At 37.7% G+C, this 22,953-nt stretch overlaps 1 protein-coding gene across 1 annotated transcript in view; it reads right to left on the bottom strand.

Moving 5' to 3' along the window:
* The window catches only part of LOC114657881 (meckelin-like), a 148,598-nt gene that overhangs the window by 102,369 nt on the left and 23,276 nt on the right, over nt 1-22,953 (bottom strand). Inside the window, exons 3-6 of the mRNA XM_028809827.2 lie at nt 17,009-17,090; nt 11,157-11,232; nt 5,937-6,003; nt 1,144-1,188 (exon numbers count right to left, since the gene is read on the bottom strand). Of these exons, the coding sequence (XP_028665660.1) occupies nt 1,144-1,188; nt 5,937-6,003; nt 11,157-11,232; nt 17,009-17,090 (270 nt within the window). The remainder of the gene's footprint in view (nt 1-1,143; nt 1,189-5,936; nt 6,004-11,156; nt 11,233-17,008; nt 17,091-22,953) is intronic.

Here is a 22,953-nt window from a genome sequence, read left to right as displayed (position 1 = left end):
AAAAAGCGAAAAGTACACCTTAAGAGAAGGATTTAGGAGCTATGCTATCAACTTTCTGACAGTGTTCAGAAGCCATTAAGAAGGCTAACAGAATGTTAGGTTATGCAGCACGTTGTGTGGAGTACAAGTCCAAGGAGGTTCTGCTCAAGCTTTATAATGCACTGGTGAGGCCTCATCTGGAGTACTGTGTGCAGCATTGGTCTCCAGGCTACAAAACAGACATAGCAGAGCTAGAAAAGGTCCAAAGAGAGGATCGACCTGGCTCATTCCAGGGCTACAGGGGATGAATTATAAGTAAAGATTAAAAGAGCTGAGCCTTTTCAGGTTAAGCAAAAGAAAATGAAGTGGAGGCATGAGTGAAGTGTTTAAAATTATGAAGGGAATTAGTACAGTGGATCGAGACTGTTATTTTAAAATTAGTTCATCAAGAACACGGGGACATAGTTCAAAATTCGTTAACGGTAAATTACACACAAACATTAGGAAATTTTTCTTTACACAGAGAACCACAGACACTTGGAATAAGTGACCAAGTAGTGTGGTAGACAATAAGACTTTAGGGACTTTCAAAATTCAGCTTGATGTTATTTTAGAAGAATTAAGTGGATAGGAACAGCAAACTTTGTTGCGCTGAATGGCCTGTTCTGTTCTAGATGGTTCTGTTTTAATGTTCTAATACGATTTATCCCCACAATATCATCACTGTAGTGTTATTGTTCTAAAATAAATACTATGCTACAATATACAGTATGAACATTTAACAGAACAGTCCTAAGACAACAAGCTGGCTACTGTATTTATGTATTTCTTTATATATGGGTGTGGTTTATTAGAACGGTAAAAATACTTTAATACATATGAATAGTAGCAAATAAAGTAGCTCACACTAGAAGAAAAGAAGAAAACAGCACTTTTGAAAGTTTAATCTTCATGTATAACCTGCTTCACTGTGTCTAGCACTGACTGCTAATGATACCATTTAGGGCTGGATCAGTACAAATAAGTTTCATCAGAGCTGACAGTTGAAGCAGTATATTCATAATTTCTTCAGGCAACTTTTAAAATAAACTGCTTTTGACTACATGGTGGTAAACAAAGACTTATTGCTCTTTTGAGCAATAATATAGATCACTACGGACTCACCGTAACACTGCTGCTGCTGGTCTGAGTAAAGCAAAGTCCACCTTTCTGCAAGAAAAAAGAAAAATGAGCAAATGAAAGACTGTGACAAATGTTGGTAATGCTTTGATAGAAAGTGTATAATGTAGTTTTTGACATAGAAACTGGGCTTGCAGTGATAATTCTATACAAAAGTAAAATTAGGTCCACCTGTAAACACATCAAAAGTTAATCTAGAACAGATTAATTAATCACACTAATAATGAACCTGGTACTTATTAGTCAAACTGCTGGTCTTCTTGATGCCTGGGAACCAGACTGACATATCATAGTACATATTGGCCATACAGATTTGTCAGTGTAGTTGACATGGTGATGCAATGCTGCTATATCACAGCTTAGTCCAATCCAGGCTCAGACATATAAGTTTGCATTCTTCTCTATGGATTTTTCTCCAACACTCTAAAGAAATAAACCAGATTGTGTGAGTGTGTATGTGAGTTTGCAATGCAATGAGCTGGCAACCTGTCCAGGGTTGGTTCCCACTCTGTTCCTAAGGCTCCAGGTTGCTGTGCTATTACATATGTTTATGTATTTTATTGTTTTTGTTGTTTCTGAGTTGGTACGTATTTTACTTTTGCATTTTTTTCTGTTATGTTTATAATTGTTTACTGTCATGAGCTGGAGAGTTCCAAAGCATGTAAGTCCCAAACAAACCCAAAAATGCACACTGCTGGGAGAAATGCTGTCAAAACCCCAGTTGGCATCACAGAGGGCAATGAGGAAACTTTAAAAATAAAATATTTATTTGCAAAGAGGCTTTGTTAAACAGTGAAGCTCCATGGAGCACAAAAAAGCAAAAAGGAGTTAGTATCAAAGACAATCCAAAACAAACAATGTCTTAATATGAAATCCAAGGAATGGCCAAAATACAGAAAACAAAGGTCAAAAATTCCGTTAAACACAAAGCACAAGAAAATCACAAATCCAAGAAACTCACCACTTCGCAATGGACTGTGGGTTGCCCTCACCTTTACAGGGCTGAGGGCAGTCCCTTGAGGTGAAGGTCTGGTGACCCTCTTGGGGAAGCACCTACTAAATACATGGTACTTAGGTCAAGATGTTTAAACATAAGGATACTACATAATCCACAATGTAGACATAAAATAAGCATGACCGATGTTAAAATGGCATTTCAACCCCAGCCAGGGGAGAAATCCTGAAACATAACATGTGCTGTCTTTTTAAATGTAGTTCTGTTCCATATCCTTTGTGGATGGGGCTCCAAGAGGCTGGACCGCCTTTACATCACCACTCCTGAGCCCTCCCTCAGTCCAGTTAAAAAGAGTCAGGAAAACGTAGCGAGTGGGAACCATTGTCATTTACTGGAGTTATTATAAGTATTGTATTATTCTACTGTACCTTAAATTTTCTGGCCTTCTTGATTTTTCTGCCCTGATTGCTGGATTGTGATTTGGACTTGTTTGGTTTAGGATTGCCTTTTAGGCAATTCTTTTGTGTCTCTTTTTGAATTTGGAGCATTTTTTTGATACTGTGTTAATAGATCTTATTTTTATAAAGATTCTTTATATTCCCACCCATGCACATTCGATGTTTAGGTATGGTGTTTTCATTACAGATTTTGAAAGTTTAATTGTTTATACAGTTCCTAATTTTTAGGCCTGCAAAGCAAAAGCGGCCCAGACTAGCCAGTGAAGCCTTTTATAAAGAATTTAGATGCCTCACACCCTATTTTGCTTTGCCTTGGAGGAAACTTCATTCATAACATCGGCAACCCTTCAGTGGATATAAGAAACGAGTGGATGGATGGAAGATGGACAAGCCTTGTGAAGTCTCTGGGAGGTACAGAGGAACAACATACAGTAATCCCTCGCTATATTGCGCTTCGCCTTTCGCGGCTTCACTCTATCGCGGATTTTATATGTAAGCATATTTAAATATATATCGCGGATTTTTTGCTGGTTTGCGGATTTCTGCGGACAATGGGTCTTTTAATTTCTGGTACATGCTTCCTCAGTTGGTTTGCCCAGTTGATTTCATACAAGGGACGCTATTGGCAGATTGCTGAGAAGCTACCCAACTTACTTTTCTCTTTCTCTCTCTTGCGCTTTCTCTGATCCTGACCTAGGGGGATTGAGCAGGGGGGCTGTTCGCACACCTAGACAATACGGACGCTCATCTAAAAATGCTGAAAGATTATCTTCACTTTGCTCCCTTCTGTGCAGCTGCTTCGTGAAGCGACATGCTGCACGGTGCTTCGCATACTTAAAAGCTAGAAAGGGCACGTATTGATTTTTGATTGTTTGTTTTTCTCTGTCTCTCTTCTCTCTCTCTTTCTCTTTCTCTGCTCCTGACAGAGGGGGTGTGAGCTGCCGCCTTCAACAGCTTTGTGCCGCGCGGTGCTTCGCATACTTAAAAGCCAAACAGCCCTATTGATTTGTTTGCTTTTCTCTATCTCTCTGACATCTGCTCCTGACGCGCACTCCTTTGAAGAGGAAGATATGTTTGCATTCTTTTAATTGTGAGACGGAACTGTCATCTCTGTCTTGTTATGGAGCACAGTTTAAACTTTTGAAAAAGAGACAAATGTTTGTTTGCAGTGTTTGAATAACGTTCCTGTCTCTCTACAACCTCCTGTGTTTCTGCGCAAATCTGTGACCCAAGCATGACAATATAAAAATAACCATATAAACATATGGTTTCTACTTCGTGGATTTTCACCTTTCGCGGGGGGTTCTGGAACGCAACCCCCGCGATGGAGGAGGGATTACTGTAATCACATATAGTATATGGTCACAGACAGCAATGATATAAGATTATTTCTGGTAAGTGTAAACTGGGATAGGGAGGTGTAAACTTGAGTTGGTTTCTCTTAAAAGTGTTATTCTGGCAAGTTCCTAAGACTTTTTGGGCTGGGCATCCAATTCTGAGCCACAGAAACGTAGAACAACATTGTGAAGCATGGCACCAATTATCTTGTAATTGTATAATTCAACTTTTTCCTCTACCAATGAACAATATTTGCGTGCCCTGTTTACTTAAATACTAACATGTATCTTTAGGCTAGCCAGAGCATTATCTCTGCATATTAAGAGAATTTCTATCTAGCACGACTATTTTGCTGCAAAAAAAGAAAACTATACACTATTGAAAAGAGGAAAAAAACTAACATTTCTGGCTGGGTTTCAAATCTATGCTTTCTGTCTCTTTTGATTTTTCTTGATTCTTTAATTTATGTTGATTATGTGCTTCATTGTTTATTTTTTGTTTTGTCTGTGTATATAAGCTACCTTTGTTTTGTTCCACTTTCCAAGAGGTAGGACCACCTGCCAATCAATGCTAGGATCCGCCCTCTGCCCTATAAATCTGGAGGATCTCCCACAGTTCCTGGTGATTTATTGTATATGTGCTCTGGAGTCTGCTGTGCTTGTGCAATTTTTATACTGTGGTGCCTCATACTTTGAACTTAATTCATTTCAGGAGGCTGTTTAAACCCTGAATTGTTCAAAATCTGAATTAATTTTCCCCATTAGAAATAATGGAAACCTTAACCTTAAACAATACCCATTCTGATAAACATAAACAGCAAATACACATAATTTAAGATAAAAATAATACAATTAAATGCCCTAAATAATAAATTAAAACATGAAAATGATAAATAAAATAAATACTGTATAATAAAATAAAATTCAATTTACTGTATCTTGGAGTGGTGATATCTCATGTGAATGACATGGTTAATAGATAGGGGTTATATATATAACCAAACATAACAAAAATAAATTGAAAAAAGCACTGAAAACACACCAGTGTAACACAAGAGATGCTTTCACAGCGAGAGCGAGAGACAACTTGGGCGCACAACAAATGAAGTTTATGCCCACTGTGTAAGTACCACCTGTTGCTGTATTTTGTCACTGTGTGCACAGTTCACACATAGAAGCATTACTCGAATTCAGGATCAAATTTCTATCAAACTTAGCATTTGAACTCTGGAACGATCAAAGATAGAATTGTTCAAAGTACAAGGCACCACAGCATTTTGGTGTTTGTCGACCACTGTATTTGGATTCTGTATTGGGACCGTGTTCGCACTGGATTGCCTTTGCTAAAGGCAATTACATTTTGCCTTTGTGCTCCACAGACCTTCATTGTGTTTGGAATATTTTTTGTGAAGAATAAATCTTTTATTTTATAAAGATTTGGTGCTTGGTCTTGCTGGAGTTTGACGGTGTTATCCCTCTCCATTGGAAGTGTCTGGGACTACATGCTTTGGACCGCTTTAGTTGTTTCGGAGTCCAAGTTCACAACAGTTTCATGGTAGAGCTTGAGTTAAGTAAACCATTTTTACTTTGAAAAGAAATAATCACAAACCACTGAATACAATTAATAATATTTTGTCAGAAAATATTCAATTTAATACAGTACATGAAACTCCTGTCTAGCTCTGTAGATGAGTGAAACAAAGCCATTATCACACGAAGCCTTACAGTGCATCCAGAAAGTATTCAGAGCACATCACTTTTTCCACATTTTGTTAAGTTACAGCCTTATTCCAAAATGGATTAAATTCATTTTTTTCCTCAGAATTCTACTCACAACACCCCATAATGACAACGTGAAAAAAGTTCACTTGAGGTTTTTGCAGATTTATTAAAAATAACATAACAAAATGTGGAAAAAGTGATGCGCTGTGAATACTTTCCGGATGCACTGTATATAAGCTTTCAGGTCAGGCACAGACATCCTCTAATGTACAATATATAGTGTAGAATATACATGTAATCTCTTACCAGTTGTGTTGCAGGGCAAGTGCATGAGCTAGTAGCCTCATAGAAGGTCTCCTGACATAGCACACACCTGATGTCACATTGGAAAATTGTATTAGACAAAACAATCAAAAAGGATTCACATAAAAACTTCAGCACAATGACACTGTTACCGGGTGATTACCAAGCTTTTAATTGAACATTTTCAGTTTACTACAGTGAAGAAAATACAGTATGTTTACTCAATGGTCAGTCAAAGCAGATAGACCAAGCTACTGTGGAATCCCAGATTTACAATGCAGGAATATGGTATGTAAAAAGAAGCTGAAAAAAATGCTGGATTTCCACTAAGCCCATTAATACATTCTGTTTCCTCAACTTGCTGTGTCATATTTTGGGGACCCTAAACTCTTTTAGTAGGAAGGCACAAACTTACACTGGATGTAATACAGCAAACCCCCACAAAGGACTTCATTACAGAACTTGACTATTTGGACAGTTGGTGCAGTTTATAGAGATGTTGCCTCAGAGCTCCAGGAGACTGGGTTCTAATCTCAAAATTGTTGCTTTTCCCTGGGTACCCCATGCTTCCGCTCACATCCTATAAATGACCATGTTAGTTTGACTTTTGGCTGTGTGAAAGTGTGCTCGGCAGTGTTACTGGCAACCACTCCAGGGTTTTTGTGATTTATTATGTGATTGCAGTAACATTAAACAAATCATATTAGGTTTTTTGTTTCATGTATTATTTCACCACAATATGACATGTTAGAATCTATACAGTGCCTATGAAAAGTATGCATCCCTTCTGAAGTTATCGTATTTTATTGTTCCACAGCATTGAATCAGAATGGACTTAATTTGGCCTTTTTGGCAATGATCAACAGTTAAAGACTTTTTGACGCCAAACTGAAAAGTGATCTCTGCAAAGTGGTCTAAATTAATTACAAATTTAAAACAAAACATGATCGGTCACATAAGTAATTAGCCCCTTTACATGACAAAACAAAACTGTCACTGGGACGGCCAATTGGCTTTAGAATCACATAATTTATAAAATGTGGACCACCTGTTTGTATTCAAGGGTTTTAATTGACTGTATTATAAATAACCTTTATCTAAAAGGTCCAGCTTGTGGTGAGTCCTTATGGTGACCAAAACTACACAATGATGATTAGACAAGTCAATGAATATTCTTTGGAGTCCAGTTAAATCAGTCATTAAGAAATGGAAAGAGCATGGCAGGGCTGTAATTCTGCCTAGTGTAGGCTGTGCACAAAAACTGAGTGATCATGTCAGACTAGTGAGGGAGACCACCAACAGACCTCTAATAACTCTGCAGGGATTTCAAGCCTCACTGGATAAGACTGTGCAGACAACAAATGTTGGCAGATGCTTCACTAGTCTCAACTTGATCAGAGAGGGGCCAAGAGAAAAAAAAACACACTTATATGACATCTTGGCAGAAGACATATGGGAGATTCTGAAGTCAACTGACAGAGGGACCTGGGGTCTGCTGAAACCAAAGGTTTTTTGGCTTTAAGACTAAACACCATGTTTGACGTAAGCTGAACAATGCACATTATCAAAAACACACCATCTCCGCTGTAAATGGATGATAAATTAGACTGGACTGCCAATACTGATGATCTGTGTAAGAGAGGACAGAGCCGACTATACTTCCTTAGAAGGCTGGCGTCCTTCAACATCTGCAATAAGATGCTGCAGATGTTCTATCAGACAGTTGTGGCGAGCGCCCTCTTCTAAGCAGTGGTGTGCTGGGGAGGCAGCATTAAGAAGAAAGACGCCTCACGCCTGGACAAACTGGTGAGGAAGGCAGGCTCTATTGTTGGCATGGAGCTGGACAGTTTAACATCTGTGGCAGAGCGATGGGCGCTCAGCAGGCTCCTATCAATTATGGAGAATCCACTGCATCCACTAAACAGTATCATCTCCAGACAGAACAGCAGCTTCAGCGACAGACTGCTGTCACTGTCCTGCTCCACAGACAGATTGAGGAGATCGTTCTTCCCCCAAACTATGCAACTCTTCAATTCCACCCGGGGGGGTAAACGTTAACATTTAACATTATACAAAGTTATTGTCTGTTTTTCACCTGCATTATTATTATTATCAATCTTTAATTTAATATTATTTATTGTATCAGTATGCTGCTGCTGGATAATGTGAATTTCCCATTGGGATTAATAAAGTATCTATCTATCTATCTATCTATCTATCTATCTATCTATCTATCTATCTATCTATCTATCTATCTATCTATCTATCTATCTATCTATCTATCTATCTATCTATCTAAAGCGTTGTGGTGGCAGCATTATGCTGTGAGGATGTTTCTCTGCAGCAGGCCCTTGGAAGGCTTACAAAGATAAAATGAATGCAGCAAAACACATGGAAATCCTAGAGGGAAACATGATGTGGTCTGCAAGAAATGTGAACCTTTAGAGTAGGGTTCCCTGCAAGAAAATGACCGTAAGCATAAACTCAAAGCTACACAGAAATGGCTTAAAACAACAACGTTCAATGGTAACATCCTGGAGAATTACCCCAAGGAATTGCACTAAAAGTCTGACTAGGATAAAAATGTGTTCTACCCCAGAGTAGGACATGAGAAGAAGTTATGAGCAGAATTTTATGGCACCCCGAGCTGGAAAATTACAATCAGGATAATGCTTTGTAGTTTCCTTGCAAATCAAGAGGAAGGTTTATAAGTTTCTGAAACTAAATTGTTAATTCCAAAGATAATAATAATTCAAAGGGATGTGATTATGGTCAAATAAAAGTTCAAGGTTTATGCCACTCTCATAAAGTACTCTATAGTCATGTGTTGAACCAGACCACTTTGCAACAATATCAAGAATAATACTGTAATGAACACCGAGATGGAAAGGCCAGACACACACAATGACAGTAGGGCTATAATTGTGTCCCTCTGTATTTTTGCGTCTGCTAGGACTGTTTTCCTACTCTGAAACACTTGGCAAATATGGGCATAGTCACCAGTCCACAAATCTCATGCAAAATGGCCGATCTTGAGGAGTTTTGGGAAAAAAGAACTGGAAAAAAATGGCAGTGTCCAGATGTGCAAATCTGATAGAGACCTGTGCACACAGACTCAAGGCAGTTATGGCTGCCAAGGGTGCATCTACTAAATACTGACTTAAAGGGGTGAGTACTGATGCAATTAATTATATTGTGTTTTATATTTGTGACTAATGTAGACCACTTTGCAGAGCTTTGTTTTCACTTTGGCATCAGTCTTTTTCTGTTGTTCGGTGTCAAAAAGCCAAATTAAATCCACTGTTATTCAATATTGTGTAACAATAAAATGTATAAACTTCAAAGGAAATTAATATTTTTTATAGACACTGTTTATTTATTTCTTTGTAATTTATTTTTCAAGCAATAATAAAACAATTTTTTATTGAATTTACAGATTCAAGAAATTGATGGTTTGATGGAATACATATATATGGCTAATATTCTATTGGGCCTATCAGTGCTTCGGCTCTCCTTCATCCAACAGAGGTTATTTGTCAAAGGTGGCTCAATCTGCTCGTTGGAAATGTACAGATTTCCTCTCCTTCCCTGTCTCTCTGGATTACCTTCTGTTTATATTTGACTATACTGGAACTGTACGAGAATCAATGGGGCAACTAGCTGTTGTGTTGAAAAATGAGGTGATGTGGTATAGTTAGCTTGGGTTCATATGCCATTCTTAATTAACTAACTAATATAATAATTAATTGTTGTCATTGTTTCTTATTAAAACGTTCTAAGGTGCACCTGTCCCTGGCCCTTAAGATAACTTTTGAAGTATTCATTCTGTCATCCCAATAACAAAGTAAAAAGGGTCACCAAGACAAACCATTGAGTTTTAATGGATGAAATAAGCTTTGGCCTTTCATAAGTTCACAACTTCCCAGCCTTGTAATGCCACAATAACTTCTTAATTACTGATCATATTGTTGTGGTACCAAATATTGTCCTGGACCTTCAATCAAATAATTGCAGTTGTCATTATTGTTTAATTTATTTTGCCTATATTTTATATTGTATAGAATCACAAAAATACACATACAGGAAAGCTTTAACAAAAGGAAACAGAAAGCATAAAAAAGAAGCAAACACCTTTTTGCTTTGATACAACTAAGCAGTTGCTGTCTCTTTCTATCTGAAGGAGTTGCTTTTTTGCTTAAACACCTCCATGGTTTGAGATAAACACTACCTCTCGTCTTTAATGTCCCTGCCAATGATTCTTGTCCTTCAGTTGCTGAGCTCATCTGCTCTTTGTAGGCCATTTAAATCATCGTCCAGGAGTCACATTTGAGTCAATGCCATCTTGACTACATGGCTTTGTATACACTCTTGCTCTCCTATGCTGTTGCTAGCAAGGTACACCATAGTCCCTTGGGACTCCTATTGCAATTGACACCACCCCATAGTATTTAATTATTTCTGAACCCAGGTACCAGCAGATTCCATTTATCCCTGGCCTATAACATGTAAGAAAGAGTAGGTGCATATCTAACACCACCAGCTGATATACACTTTTCCTTAGGTTTTCTGCCAACCCGGCACAAAAGCACTGACTCATGTAGGTCACCCCACCACCCACACACTTATTCAATTATACATCTTCTCAATTGCAATCCATTCCAATTCATATAGAGTAAAAGTAACTGGACAGAGGTCACCCTTTCTGTTAAAAACATTGCCAGTAGCTGAATTGTGAGAACACACTGACTTCGTCATTAGGAAAAGAGGATTGGACAGCATTAAAACCAGGAGCCGCCGCTGTTTACAGTTATTGAGCAGTGGCTGACTGAGTCAAATGGAAAGGAATGGAAGTTCTGGCTACAGACCCAGTCTTTCTTCTGTCCTTTTAGCTATACCTGGCAGACATGCAGCAGAACTTTCCACTGCTGTTAGAATGGAGCACACCAAACTCCTAAGGGAACATCCTGTATTTTGTTGATTGGCTACTGAACAAGAACAACATTTTTATTTTTAATGGGGCCTCAATTATTAATTAGCTGACTGTGACTCCAAGGCTATTTAACACACAACTAAAGAAGGCCTCCCTCAGGTTTACTATCATGGACTCCTTGACTTTCCTAGCTGAATTACAGTTTTTTTGAGACTTTTGACATGCATTACAGTAATTTCAGTTAATGACTCAGGGTTTTTATTCACAATGGAATGAGTTTAATTTACACTTACGCAGACCCAGGTGGATTTCCAACTGTTTGTGCTGAGCAAGTTGCACAAGACACAGTATTTGTCTGGAAGTTTTCAACTATGAAGAAACAGAGATGATTAAGAATTTTGAGAAACAGAGCTTTCTCTTATTTGTTGTAATATACAGTTAGGTCCATAAATATTTGGACAGAGACAACTTTTTTCTAATTTTGGTTCTGTACATTACCACAATGAATTTTAAATGAAACAACTCAGATGCAGTTGAAGTGCAGAGTTTCAGCTTTAATTCAGTGGGGTGAACAAAATGATTGCATAAAAATGTGAGGCAACTAAAGCATTTTTTTAACACAATCCCTTCATTTCAGGGGCTCAAAAGTAATTGGACAAATTAAATAACTGGAAATAAAATGTTCATTTCTAATACTTGGTTGAAAACCCTTTGCTGGCAATGACAGCCTGAAGTCTTGAACTCATGGACATCACCAGATGCTGGGTTTCCTCCTTTTTAATGCTCTGCCAGGCCTTCACTGCAGCGGCTTTCAGTTGCCGTTTGTTTGTGGGCCTTTCTGTCCAAAGTTTAGTCTTCAACAAGTGAAATGCATGCTCAGTTGGATTAAGATCAGGTGACTGACTTGCCATTCAAGAATTTGCCACTTCTTTGCTTTAATAAACTCCTGGGTTGCTTTGGCTGTATGTTTTGGGTCATTGTCCATCTGTATCATGAAACGCCGCCCAATCAATTTGACTGCATTTAGCTGGATTTGAGCAGACAGTATGTCTCTGAACACCTCAGAATTAATTCGGCTGCTTCTGTCCTGTGTCACATCATCAATAAACACTAGTGTCCCAGTGCCACTGGCAGCCATGCACGCCCAAGCCATCACACTGCCTCCACCGTGTTTTACAGATGATTTGGTATGCTTTGGATAATGAGCTGTTCCACGCCTTCTCCATACTTCTTTCTTGCCATCATTCTGGTAGAGGTTGATCTTGGTTTCATCTGTCCAAAGAATGTTTGTTCAGAACTGTGCTGGCTTTTTTAGATGTTCTTTAGCAAAGTCCAATCTAGCCTTTCTATTCTTGAGGCTTATGAGTGGCTTGCACCTTGCAGTGCACCCTCTGTATTTACTTTCATGCAGTCTTCTCTTTATGGTAGACTTGGATATTGATACGCCTACCCCCTGGAGAGTGTTGTTCACTTGGTTGGCTGTTGTGAAGGGGTTTCTCTTCACCATGGAAATGATTCTGCGATTATCCACCACTGTTGTCTTCCGTGGACGTCCAGGTCTTTTTGCGTTGCTGAGTTCACCAGTGCTTGCTTTCTTTCTCAGGATGTACCAAACTGTAGATTTTGCCACTCGTAATATTGTAGCAATTTCTTGGATGGGATTTTTCTGTTTTCGCAGCTAAAGGATGGCTTCTTTCACCTGCATGGAGAACTCCTTTGACCGCATGTTGCCTGTTCACAGCAAAATCTTCCACATGCAAGCACCACACCTCAAATCAACTCCAGGCCTTTTATCTGCTTAATTGATAATGACATAACGACGGACTTGCCCACACCTGCCCATGGAATAGCCTTTGAGTCAATTGTCCAATTACTTTTGAGCCCCTGAAATGAAGGGATTGTGTTCAAAAAATGCTTTAGTTGCCTCACATTTTTATGCAATCGTTTTGTTCACCCCACTGAATTAAAGCTGAAAGTCTGCACTTCAACTGCATCTGAGTTGTTTCATTTAAAATTCATTGTGGTAATGTACAGAACCAAAATTAGAAAAAAGTTGTCTCTGTCCAAATATTTATGGACCTAACTGTAAGTCATATGCAAACACAATTATGGAAAAACAGAAGAAAACATGACGAAATAATAAAGCAAAATAAAGTCAAAGTATCATACCTTTCAGTTATGAATTCAGCATTAATAAAACAATCATTTTTCAATGCATTTGCTTTACACAAATATCTTATTATGTGCAATGTAAGCTTTTTGTTTCTCAAGGTAAATAACATAATATTCTAGTAAATCTGAGGTATGTGCATTTCTTTCCTGTGGCTTATTTAATCTTACAGAGGATGGGTCCCCCATTTGTCTTGAGCATGGACAGCCATGTTAACTCCTTTGTAATTTAATGAACGTTAGATTAGCTCAACTCACATTTGCCCTAAAACACATAACTGATGTCTTGATTCAGTTCCAGTCTGGTAGCAAGGCAAGCCATTGTGTTAAACTGATTTCACTCACAAGTTAACAGAGCCTTTCCAAACATACAGACTTTTCACCACATTCATAATGGCTAACACAGTACAACACCCTAGTACTACAGACATACAGAAAAATTCTACTTGCATATGGATGCACAGCTTCTGTTAAAAGACTGCTTTATCAGCAGGGATACTCTGATATGCTGGGACATTCAAACATTTTCCTACATTTGCCAAGTTATCCAGTGTGGGCCATGTCCCATGCCATTACACCATACCTACTGGTCTGCATTATTCACACCTGACAGTAAAGATCTCAGGACTCATAAAGGTTTTACCAGATCCCAGTCCTCCCATAAAGGTCTATAAGCAGGAACATGATTTCATCAGACCTAATGATGTTTTTCCAATCCTCCAGTGGCCACACTTTGTACTATGCAGCTAACTACTGCCACACTGTGTCTCTGGCTTTCACAACATATTCATTACAAAGTACAAAACGTTGTGTATTCTGATATGTCTCTTTTCACCTGCTACTTGAGCAATTATAGCTTCTTTTTTCTGCATGTCAGGTTACATAAGCCGTTTTCATCAAGTCTGTTTCTGAGAATGGAATAGCCATTGTCTGATGGACCATTTTTAATAAACCTATGGAATTATTGTAGACTTATTATTATAATAATAATATTATAATAATAATAATAAATATTATTATTATTATAATATTATAATAATAATAATAAACATAATATAATTATATAATTATAAGACATCAGTATAATATTATATTATTATAGGCTCTGTTGTTGGCATGGAGCTGGACAGCTTGACATCTGTGGCAGAGCGATGGGCGCTCAGCAGGCTCCTATCAATTATGGAGAATCCACTGCATCCACTAAATAGTATCATCTCCAGACAGAAGAGCAGCTTCAGCGACAGACTGCTGTCACTGTCCTGCTCCACTGACAGATTGAGGAGATCGTTCCTCCCCCAAACTATGCGACTCTTCAGTTCCACCCGGAGGGGTAAACGTTAACATTTAACATTATACAAAGTTATTGTCTGTTTTTCACCTGCATTATTATCAATCTTTAATTTAATATTATTTATTGTATCAGTATGCTGCTGCTGGAGAATGTGAATTTCCCATTGGGATTAATAAAGTATCTATCTATCTATCTATCTATCTATCTATCTATCTATCTATCTATCTATCTATCTATCTATCTATCTATCTATCTATCTATCTATCTACTTAGGCCAGTGTGTATAGCACCCACTACTATGCCTTTATGTCTACAGTCTTGCCCATATCGCTGAATTGCACACAGACAGTTAATTGGCCCCTAGCTACATGCTATAAATATCATTGCACTAAGAGTATTAATAATTAAAATGTTATTTGATCAACTTACATTAAGAGTTTAAACCAACTGATCTTCTGAATTATATGGTTAATTTAAATATGTATTGGAAAATTGAATGCAGAATTACTTTCCTAATTTAAACAGACACATCTGGGACCAGAGTGAACAGCATCAACAAAAATAAAATATGTCAAAAGTGGCTTTGTTTCAGAACAGTTGAAATGAAAGGCTGACGAAGGTTACGGCAATTAAATCGCCTCATCTACAATTCATTGCCAAATATAAAACAAGCTTACCGCTTTAGAATCTAGCAGCATTAGAAAGGAAAAACTGATGACCAAGTTGTGTACATTAACAGTGGCGTAGCTAGGGGTGGGTGGAGGTGGCAGTCTGCCCTGGGTGGCACATTTTGGCGGGGGGGACATTATTGGCCAAAATGGTCAGTACAATTCGTGTGTAAGCAGCAGCATTCAGAAAAGTATCACTCATGAATGAAAAAAGTAAAATTCTCTGATTTTTATCCACAAATGCTTCAAAAATAATTTTCAGACTGTCCTTCTGTGAGGCAATAACAAAAACGAAAATAAACATTATACCGATATAATTTTGTTTCGTTATCAATCCAAATGCGTTCTTGCTCTGCGCAGAAAACATCCCCACCTATCACTTATATACTACACTGGTTCTGGTTTTCGCAGCGTAATTATATTAAACTAATAATTAGAACACATCTTATCAGTGTGATTATACTATACAGTATTCTTGTCTAGTTGATGCTTATAAATAATTATATGTGAAAAGTCATTGCTGTTTTTCTATATATGAATAAATCTATGCAAAATGTATCTTAATTTTTCTCTATACGTCATTTTAATTTTCTATTTAAATAGGTTAACATATTCAGATATGTTGGAGGGTGGCAAATTGAATTGTTTATTTGTTTGTTTGTATGTTTGTTTTTGGACCTTCCGTAAAATTTTAATTTCCCCTTGGGGACAAATAAAGTATAATCTAATCTAATCTAATTCAGTCTTTAGCCATGAATTTAATTCATCATGCTTTTATGGTACTCATTTAATTTTATTTTGCTGTGTCTATGATATTATAATTATTAGTGTCATTGTTCTTTTATGAAAAAGAAACACTACAAATATAAGTTTCAAGCAAGGAATTTACATCAATATTGTCGTCATTCCAAATAACACAAATATTTAATATAAAATTTTATAAAAGCCTTTCGACAAGTATTCAAACCTCCACTCTATTGTGATTTAAAAGACAAAGCTCCTCCAACATGTCCAGGTCTTTTTGTTGTGTTTTATACAAATATTATTTGTATCCAATGTTATATAAGGAATTTGAGCATTGGAAAGTTGCTATATAAGTAAAATGTATTATTATTATTATTTATTATGACCTTGTCCTTCTGGCTGACAGTCTGACAATAGAGAATTCATTCTTTGACACAGTCCTCTTGTGGGTAATCAAGGCCTTTATGCTCACAATCAACCCACCGCACAACAGGCAGGTTAACCATTAACAATTGCACCAGGGGACACATGAACGCTTGCAGGGGCCTATTTGGCAGCACTTCTGCCACACCCGGAAGTGCGGCCGGTAGAAACTTGTTGGGCACCTGGAGTCTTTTCAGGTGCTCTATAAAAGGAGTTAGTCGCCACCACTCAATGGCCAGAGTCGGGAGGAAGAGGACAAAGCCTGAGGAGGAGTGGAGGGGAAAGGACTGCCGGCAAAAGGGACTGTGTTGGGCTGTGTGCTTTAGGTACTGTGCTGTGGGGAGCAGGGTGGAACGCTCCCCAATTATAAATAAACCATGTGTTGTGTGCCAAACCTGTAACCTGCCTGTCTATGTCGGGGTTAGGGTGGCTGTACACACCCTGGGCTTTCACAATACACTGATTTTCTGAGAGCCACCTTTATTTTATACTGAGTGCTTGTAACTGAGCACAACCTTTGTCAAAAACTATTTTTAATTATTGTTAACTTAAAAAGGATTTTTTTAGAGAAATAGGCAGATGCCTCTTACAGTTATTGTTCAGGCATCAGACTGGCAAACAGTTATGCTTCCTAAAAAGGTTAAATACCAGGAAAAAAATGTTAAGTGCATTCCAGCAACTTATCACCAACAGTAAGTAGTGCAATAGCTCATAAAGCTGTATGGCAGCCACAAACATGAAACAACCTTCATTCAGTAAGTGGGAGAACAATAATGAGCAAACTTTCTATGAATACACTACTGAGAAACTTTACAACAGGACAAAACTAATAAGGATAAAAAGGGCTGACCTTGGACATAACTTGCTGCACAGGTACAGTTTCCACTTTCACAGGTCAGGCATCCTCTTTTATTAAGTGAAACAATATTAGCCTGCAAGAAAAATGAAAGAAAAATAAACTCAGGTAAGCTGAAAATAATAATCAGACACTTTTCCATCATGAAATGGCAAAGAAGATCAATCTACCTTTAGCTAAATTTCATTATCCAAAATGGAGTTTACTGCTTTCAAATCTTGCTGTCTCATTTCAGAAGAAGAGACTGCAATGTATTTTTTTCTCCTTGATAAAACAAATGTTTGCTTCCTTTTGCATTACTTCACCATATAAATTGATGAGACAGATGACATTGCCAAGAATTGAAAAGATTGCAGATAAGCAATTAGGGTAATTAAATTTTGAGGGCAACACATAATAATTTTAGGCAAGTATCCCGTTCAACTAAATCTAACTTGGAGCTTTCATTCTGAAAGCATCCAAAATGCACAATACATTCTTACGCAAGAATATGTGCAATGAATGTGAAATATTACAGATCAGAGGTAAATTAATCAGCTCTCAGGAATTCAGGAAATTCATTTAGGTTAAAAACTTTTGGAGGTTTTTGGTGCAAGGACACGTTAGGTCACATCCTGCCTTGGCAGATTCACAAAAGAACTCAGATGGTGGCCACAATGCTAACCTTGTCATGCAACAATTGTATGTCACAGCTCTAGAAGATTCAAGTTGAAAAAGTCGTGGCCATCCTTCTATCTATTTTCTAATTCTGTTTTTACCATTACAGGGTCACACTTAGCTAAATATTCCCAGCAGTGGTAAATATACACAATATTTCCAAAAAACTCATAAACAATGATCATGAAAAACAACACACAAATTAAAAAACATGGTTCTAATACAAATTGAAGATGTTGCATTTCTAACATGCTAATTTATGAACAGATCAAAAATCCGAAAAATAAAACAGATTAGTCCTTTTGTGATATTGTGATGAATATACCAAGCAACACACAGCAGTAGATCCTGACACACATGAGCAAAACAAGGGAACAAATGGAGCCAAAGGAATAAACTCCACTCCCAATGAGAGGCAGAAAATAGATGAGGAAAGAAGGAGTAAACAACAAAACAAGAGACTTTACAAAAAGCAGATTTATGGAATAGTGATTGCTACACAATATTGAGCAGAACCAAGTATGGAAGAGATACCAGTCCATTGTAGGGCACAGGAACTGTTTCAATTATATGTAACTTTTACGTCTGCTGTACACATTCATACTGTATATAACTTAATCAAATGTGAATCTGAATAAAAGCATAAATCTCACACACAGTCACTTGCCTGGCATCCTCACCTTTCATCTTGAGGTGACAGAAATAGAAATTGTGAAGTTGAAGGAAGAGGCCCCTAAATGCAGTGTTAGCAGAAGTGTCTCCAGATATGACTGAGAGATAACAGCAGGCCAGAATGTCAGCAGCTATGACAGTGCCTGAAATGAAGGCCAGAGTGTGGCTGAAATTTGAGAAGGCTGTGAAGATTGACTTTCAGGTTTTCTCAAAGAGGTTGTGGAAAACTATTCAATGACTCACGACCTTCATTAACATCAACCCAGACTGTTATCAGAAACAGTGGAAAATGCAGACTTCTCAAGAGTTGAAAAAAATACTTTGGCGAACTCTTAAATCTTATTCTATGAAGTCTGCCATGTTGATCTTTTGTCTTTGATCAATAAATTGATCACAAATGAAATAGAATTTTGATAACTTCTGTTTCCCTTTATCTGCTCCCCTTGAGGGCCATCTTTTACAAACATGATGTTGCGTATCATTGTTATGCTGATGATACGCAGCTGTACCTCAAAGTCAGCTTTGACATCACTTCATCTATATAAACGCTGTTGAGATGCTTTGAGGATATTAAATATTGGATGGCACAAAAGTTCTTGCAATTAAACTAAAATAAAACAGAAGTCATTATTTTTGGTCCTACCACATCTGCAGTTGAAATCGGCATGCAGTTAGGACCTTTGGCAGCAATGATTCATAATGATGTCAGAAACCTAGGTATCAACTTTGAGTCATCACTAAGTTTTGAAAAACAAATCTCTATGGTAGTAAAGTCCAGTTTTTACCAACTCAGGCAAATTTCTAAACTACAATCCTTTCTATCACAGAAGGACTTGGAAACAGTCATTCATGCCTTTATTACATCTCGCCTTGATTACTGTAATTCCTTATATGTGGGCCTGCCAAAATCTGCTCTGTCGTACCTTCAGCTGGTTCAGAATGCGGCAGCTAGATTTTTGACTGGGTCGAGAAAAAGGGAACACATTTCCCCCATTTTAGCCTCTCTCCACTGGCTACGGGTGAGGTGTCGCATTAATGTTAAAATCTTGTTTTTAAATCCTTGCATGGTCTTGCTCCAAAATATATCAGTGACCTCCTTCACCCCTATGTGCCACCAAGAGCACTGAGGTCATCTGGACGACTGCCCCTTGTAGTGCCAAAATCTCGGCTGAAGTCTAGGGGAGACAGAGCTTTTTCAGTTGTTGCTCCTAGGCTTTGGAATGACTTACCTCTGCATATCAGGTCTTCATCCTTGATCGAGGTTTTTAAAAGTCGGCTTAAGACCTACTTGTTTGTCTTTCATTGTATATGATGGGATTGTGGTGGATGTTACAATTGGTTGTTTTATTAATCTGATTTTGCATGATTGTTTGTATTGTGTTTATTTTAATGCATTTTTGTACAGCACTTTGACACAACCTCTGTTGTTTTAAATGTGCTTTTATAAGTAAATAATCTAATCATATCTAATAACTATGATGATGATGGCATTTCACAAATCACATCACCAGGCATGTCATGACTGACATCAGTTGGAATGATGTTGCAACATGCGGGCTGAAGAAAGACTTTACTTCTTGCAACTTCCACTATAAAGGTATCCCTGTTGATTAGTGATTTTTCCCAGTGTTCCTTTATTTTTTGGCCTTGTGTTGCCCTTCAAATTTGTGATTTTTTCACATATATTTTTTGCTCTTCTTTTTGACTTTTGCTATGACCTCTACTCATTTATGATGACTGTTTTGGTTTTGCCTTTTTGGATTTTGTCTTCTTTTCTGCAGGTTTTTCTTTCCATATATAATGCCCCACCTGTTTTTGGCCCTGCCATTGATATTGATTCCATTCTATTATTTGTGTTTCTCTGGTGGCTCACCCCAACTATTTTGATGCACAGTTAGCTGGACTTAACAAAGTGATATGTTATGTAGCACAGATTCAGCTTATTTGTGTCTGATGGATAGTTAATGTCGGGGGGAAGGAGGTGCTGCATCGCTTAATGTCTGTGTGGTTACATCTGGTCAGCAAAGTAGTCACAAAGAAGGGCAAACAAATACATAGAAAAGGGTCTGAACAAAAACTTAGGAGAAAATATTCCCAACCAAAGATTTTTTCAACACAAATTAGGTGCAAAAGATCTTATACAGGAAGCGTGCAATGACAAAATATATCACATGACTTACTATCATGTGACTAGCAATGGTTATAGTACCTGTTATCAATATAGCTGCAGTCAAATGTTATGATTCTCGAGAGTTCCCAAGCGCACAGTCCCAAAAAACACCAAAAATGCCCAACAGTGAGGTAAAACATTAAACCCAGCTAGTAACAGAGGTAAACCCTGGATCTTTATAAAATAAAAAATTTATTCATCTAAAATGCTCAGAGTAAAAAGCAAGCTTATGGACCACAAAAGTCAAAAAACAATTGCCTGAAAAGAAAAATGCAATCCATGGCAAACAAGTTCAAACCACAAATCCAAAGAATGGTCAAAACAAAAAAAAAACAGAGCAGTGAGGTCCAAATCCAGTGACACACAAAGCACAAGGAATACCACAAATCCCAGAAACTCATAATTCCCAAGAACATTCAATTGAACTGCAAGGGACTTTGGGTTGCGCCTGCCTTTATAGGCCTGAGGGCAGTTCTTTTGTGGCGATGCACAAGTGGCTATCCCTCTTGGGACACCACCTACAAAACACAGGGTGTTTAGCGCAAGACACATAAAATATATAGAAAAAAAATGGTCAACGTTACTAACATAAACAAAATACTCAGAAGGACATTAAACAAGAACTTGAACCCCAGCCAGAGGAGAAACTGTGGCTAAAATATAACACTATAAAGAAAAACACACAATACGGTGGCTACTATAACTGAACATGAAAATAAAATGGAGGCATGATGAAGTCATAGAAATACTTTGCAAAATAAACAGCAACTAAAAAATAACAAAATAATATCAATAAATGTGCAAAAATAAGTCTTAGCCTTGGTGCTATAAAGTGCAAGATCAGGACACCATGGAGCTTGTTTATTTGTGATTGTTAGACTGAGCAATGATTTGGTGCCATTTGGAATATCTGCACACAATAATACTAAAGCAGGGTGAGAGGGCCTCTAAAAGACTTAATAACCAGGCCGGACGCTTGAATGGTTTGCCTAAGAACAGGCCTCACCTCAGGCAGCCTGAACCCAAACACCACAATCAGGCTTCAGTCTGCACAAGCTTAAAATGAGAAGACTAGTTTTTAACCCTTAAACCACCAGAACCGGCTACATTCAGTTTCCAGTGCAATTTGCCAGCACGCCGGAGCTGATCAGTCAGTGTCACACGTTTGTTGAGCAGCCAGCTCAAGACCACTGCCACCCCCTGCAGCACTGCAGCATCACTGTCCCTGGGATTCAGCCTCTGCACTAGACTAGCCTGCAAGCATCAGAGTTGGCCTCTGTGTGCTTGCGTGCAGCCAGCTCAAGTACAGTTAGCTCGGTGATTTACTGAATTTCATCAATGGCGTCAGTTGCACCTTGTACATGTTGTTCCAGTAGTTTTTTTTAAAGTTTTTACAATGCATTGGCCATGTGTAAAATGATCAGTGTTGCAGTAATTGTGATGCTCTTTGCATGAAAAAAAAATATGTGTCCCATTAAAATTTCACTTTTTCTTGGTGAATTGTGATATCTACTTAAAAAGTGCAGCAAAACAGTATTTGGCATCCAGGGGTGCATTAACCCCCAAGTAGGTGGTTGTTTAAGGGTTAATGTCCACAAAATACTTTTAATGACCTTTGAAATGCCCAAAAATGCCCTTCAAGGGAGTGGAAAAATGTAAATACCTGTGGCTTGAGAAGACAACACCAACAGATAATCTTTATAAATGAAGTATTTTTCAAAAGATTGAAAGAAGTACAAAAATGGCAAAACAAAGGAAAAGAAAAAAGATCGGTAAATAATAAGGGAAAAGAAAAAAAAAGTTAAAAAATCCAGAAAACAGTGAGACTCAATGCTCACAGATATATGTACTTCTCAACAGACAATGAATCTCAGCTGAGACCATCTACTCCACCTCAGTATAAAGGCTGAGGATGGTCCCAGTAGCAGTGATGTCAGGGCGGCCCCATGTCCTGGGGTTTGACCCACAATGTACAAGGAATGAGTTCAAATTTTAAAACTGTACAAAAATACAAAATAAAAATGGTTTTAGTACAAATAGCATATGAACAAAAGCAAATGAAACATAATAAATTCAAGAACAACAAAAATAACAGAAAAAAGTAAAATATACTTAAGCCAAATATACTAAACCCCAGCTCAAACGTAACAAGTGTAGCAATAGCAGTTTTGTGGACGTTGTACCTGTACTGATTGTGACCTAGTAGTATTGTTTTTTTTTTTTGAAGGAAAGCTGAGAGAAGAGGCAAAGTCAAAGTCAGATAAGGGTCAAAAGTGTGTGAGATCTACCACACAGTGTCAAGGCCAAAACAAGAAGAAAAAAACTGAAGTCAAATAATTTGCAGGCAAGAGTCAAAACCAAAACTGAAACTAAGAAGACAGAATTATGAGCATGAAAATGTTTTTTACAATCTGTAACTAGGAAATGATGTTATGGTAAC

The sequence above is a fragment of the Erpetoichthys calabaricus genome, chromosome 9 (assembly GCF_900747795.2).
Source record: "Erpetoichthys calabaricus chromosome 9, fErpCal1.3, whole genome shotgun sequence".
Classification (NCBI taxonomy): Eukaryota; Metazoa; Chordata; class Cladistia; order Polypteriformes; family Polypteridae; genus Erpetoichthys; species Erpetoichthys calabaricus.
This window is presented reverse-complemented; position numbering and strand designations above follow the sequence as displayed.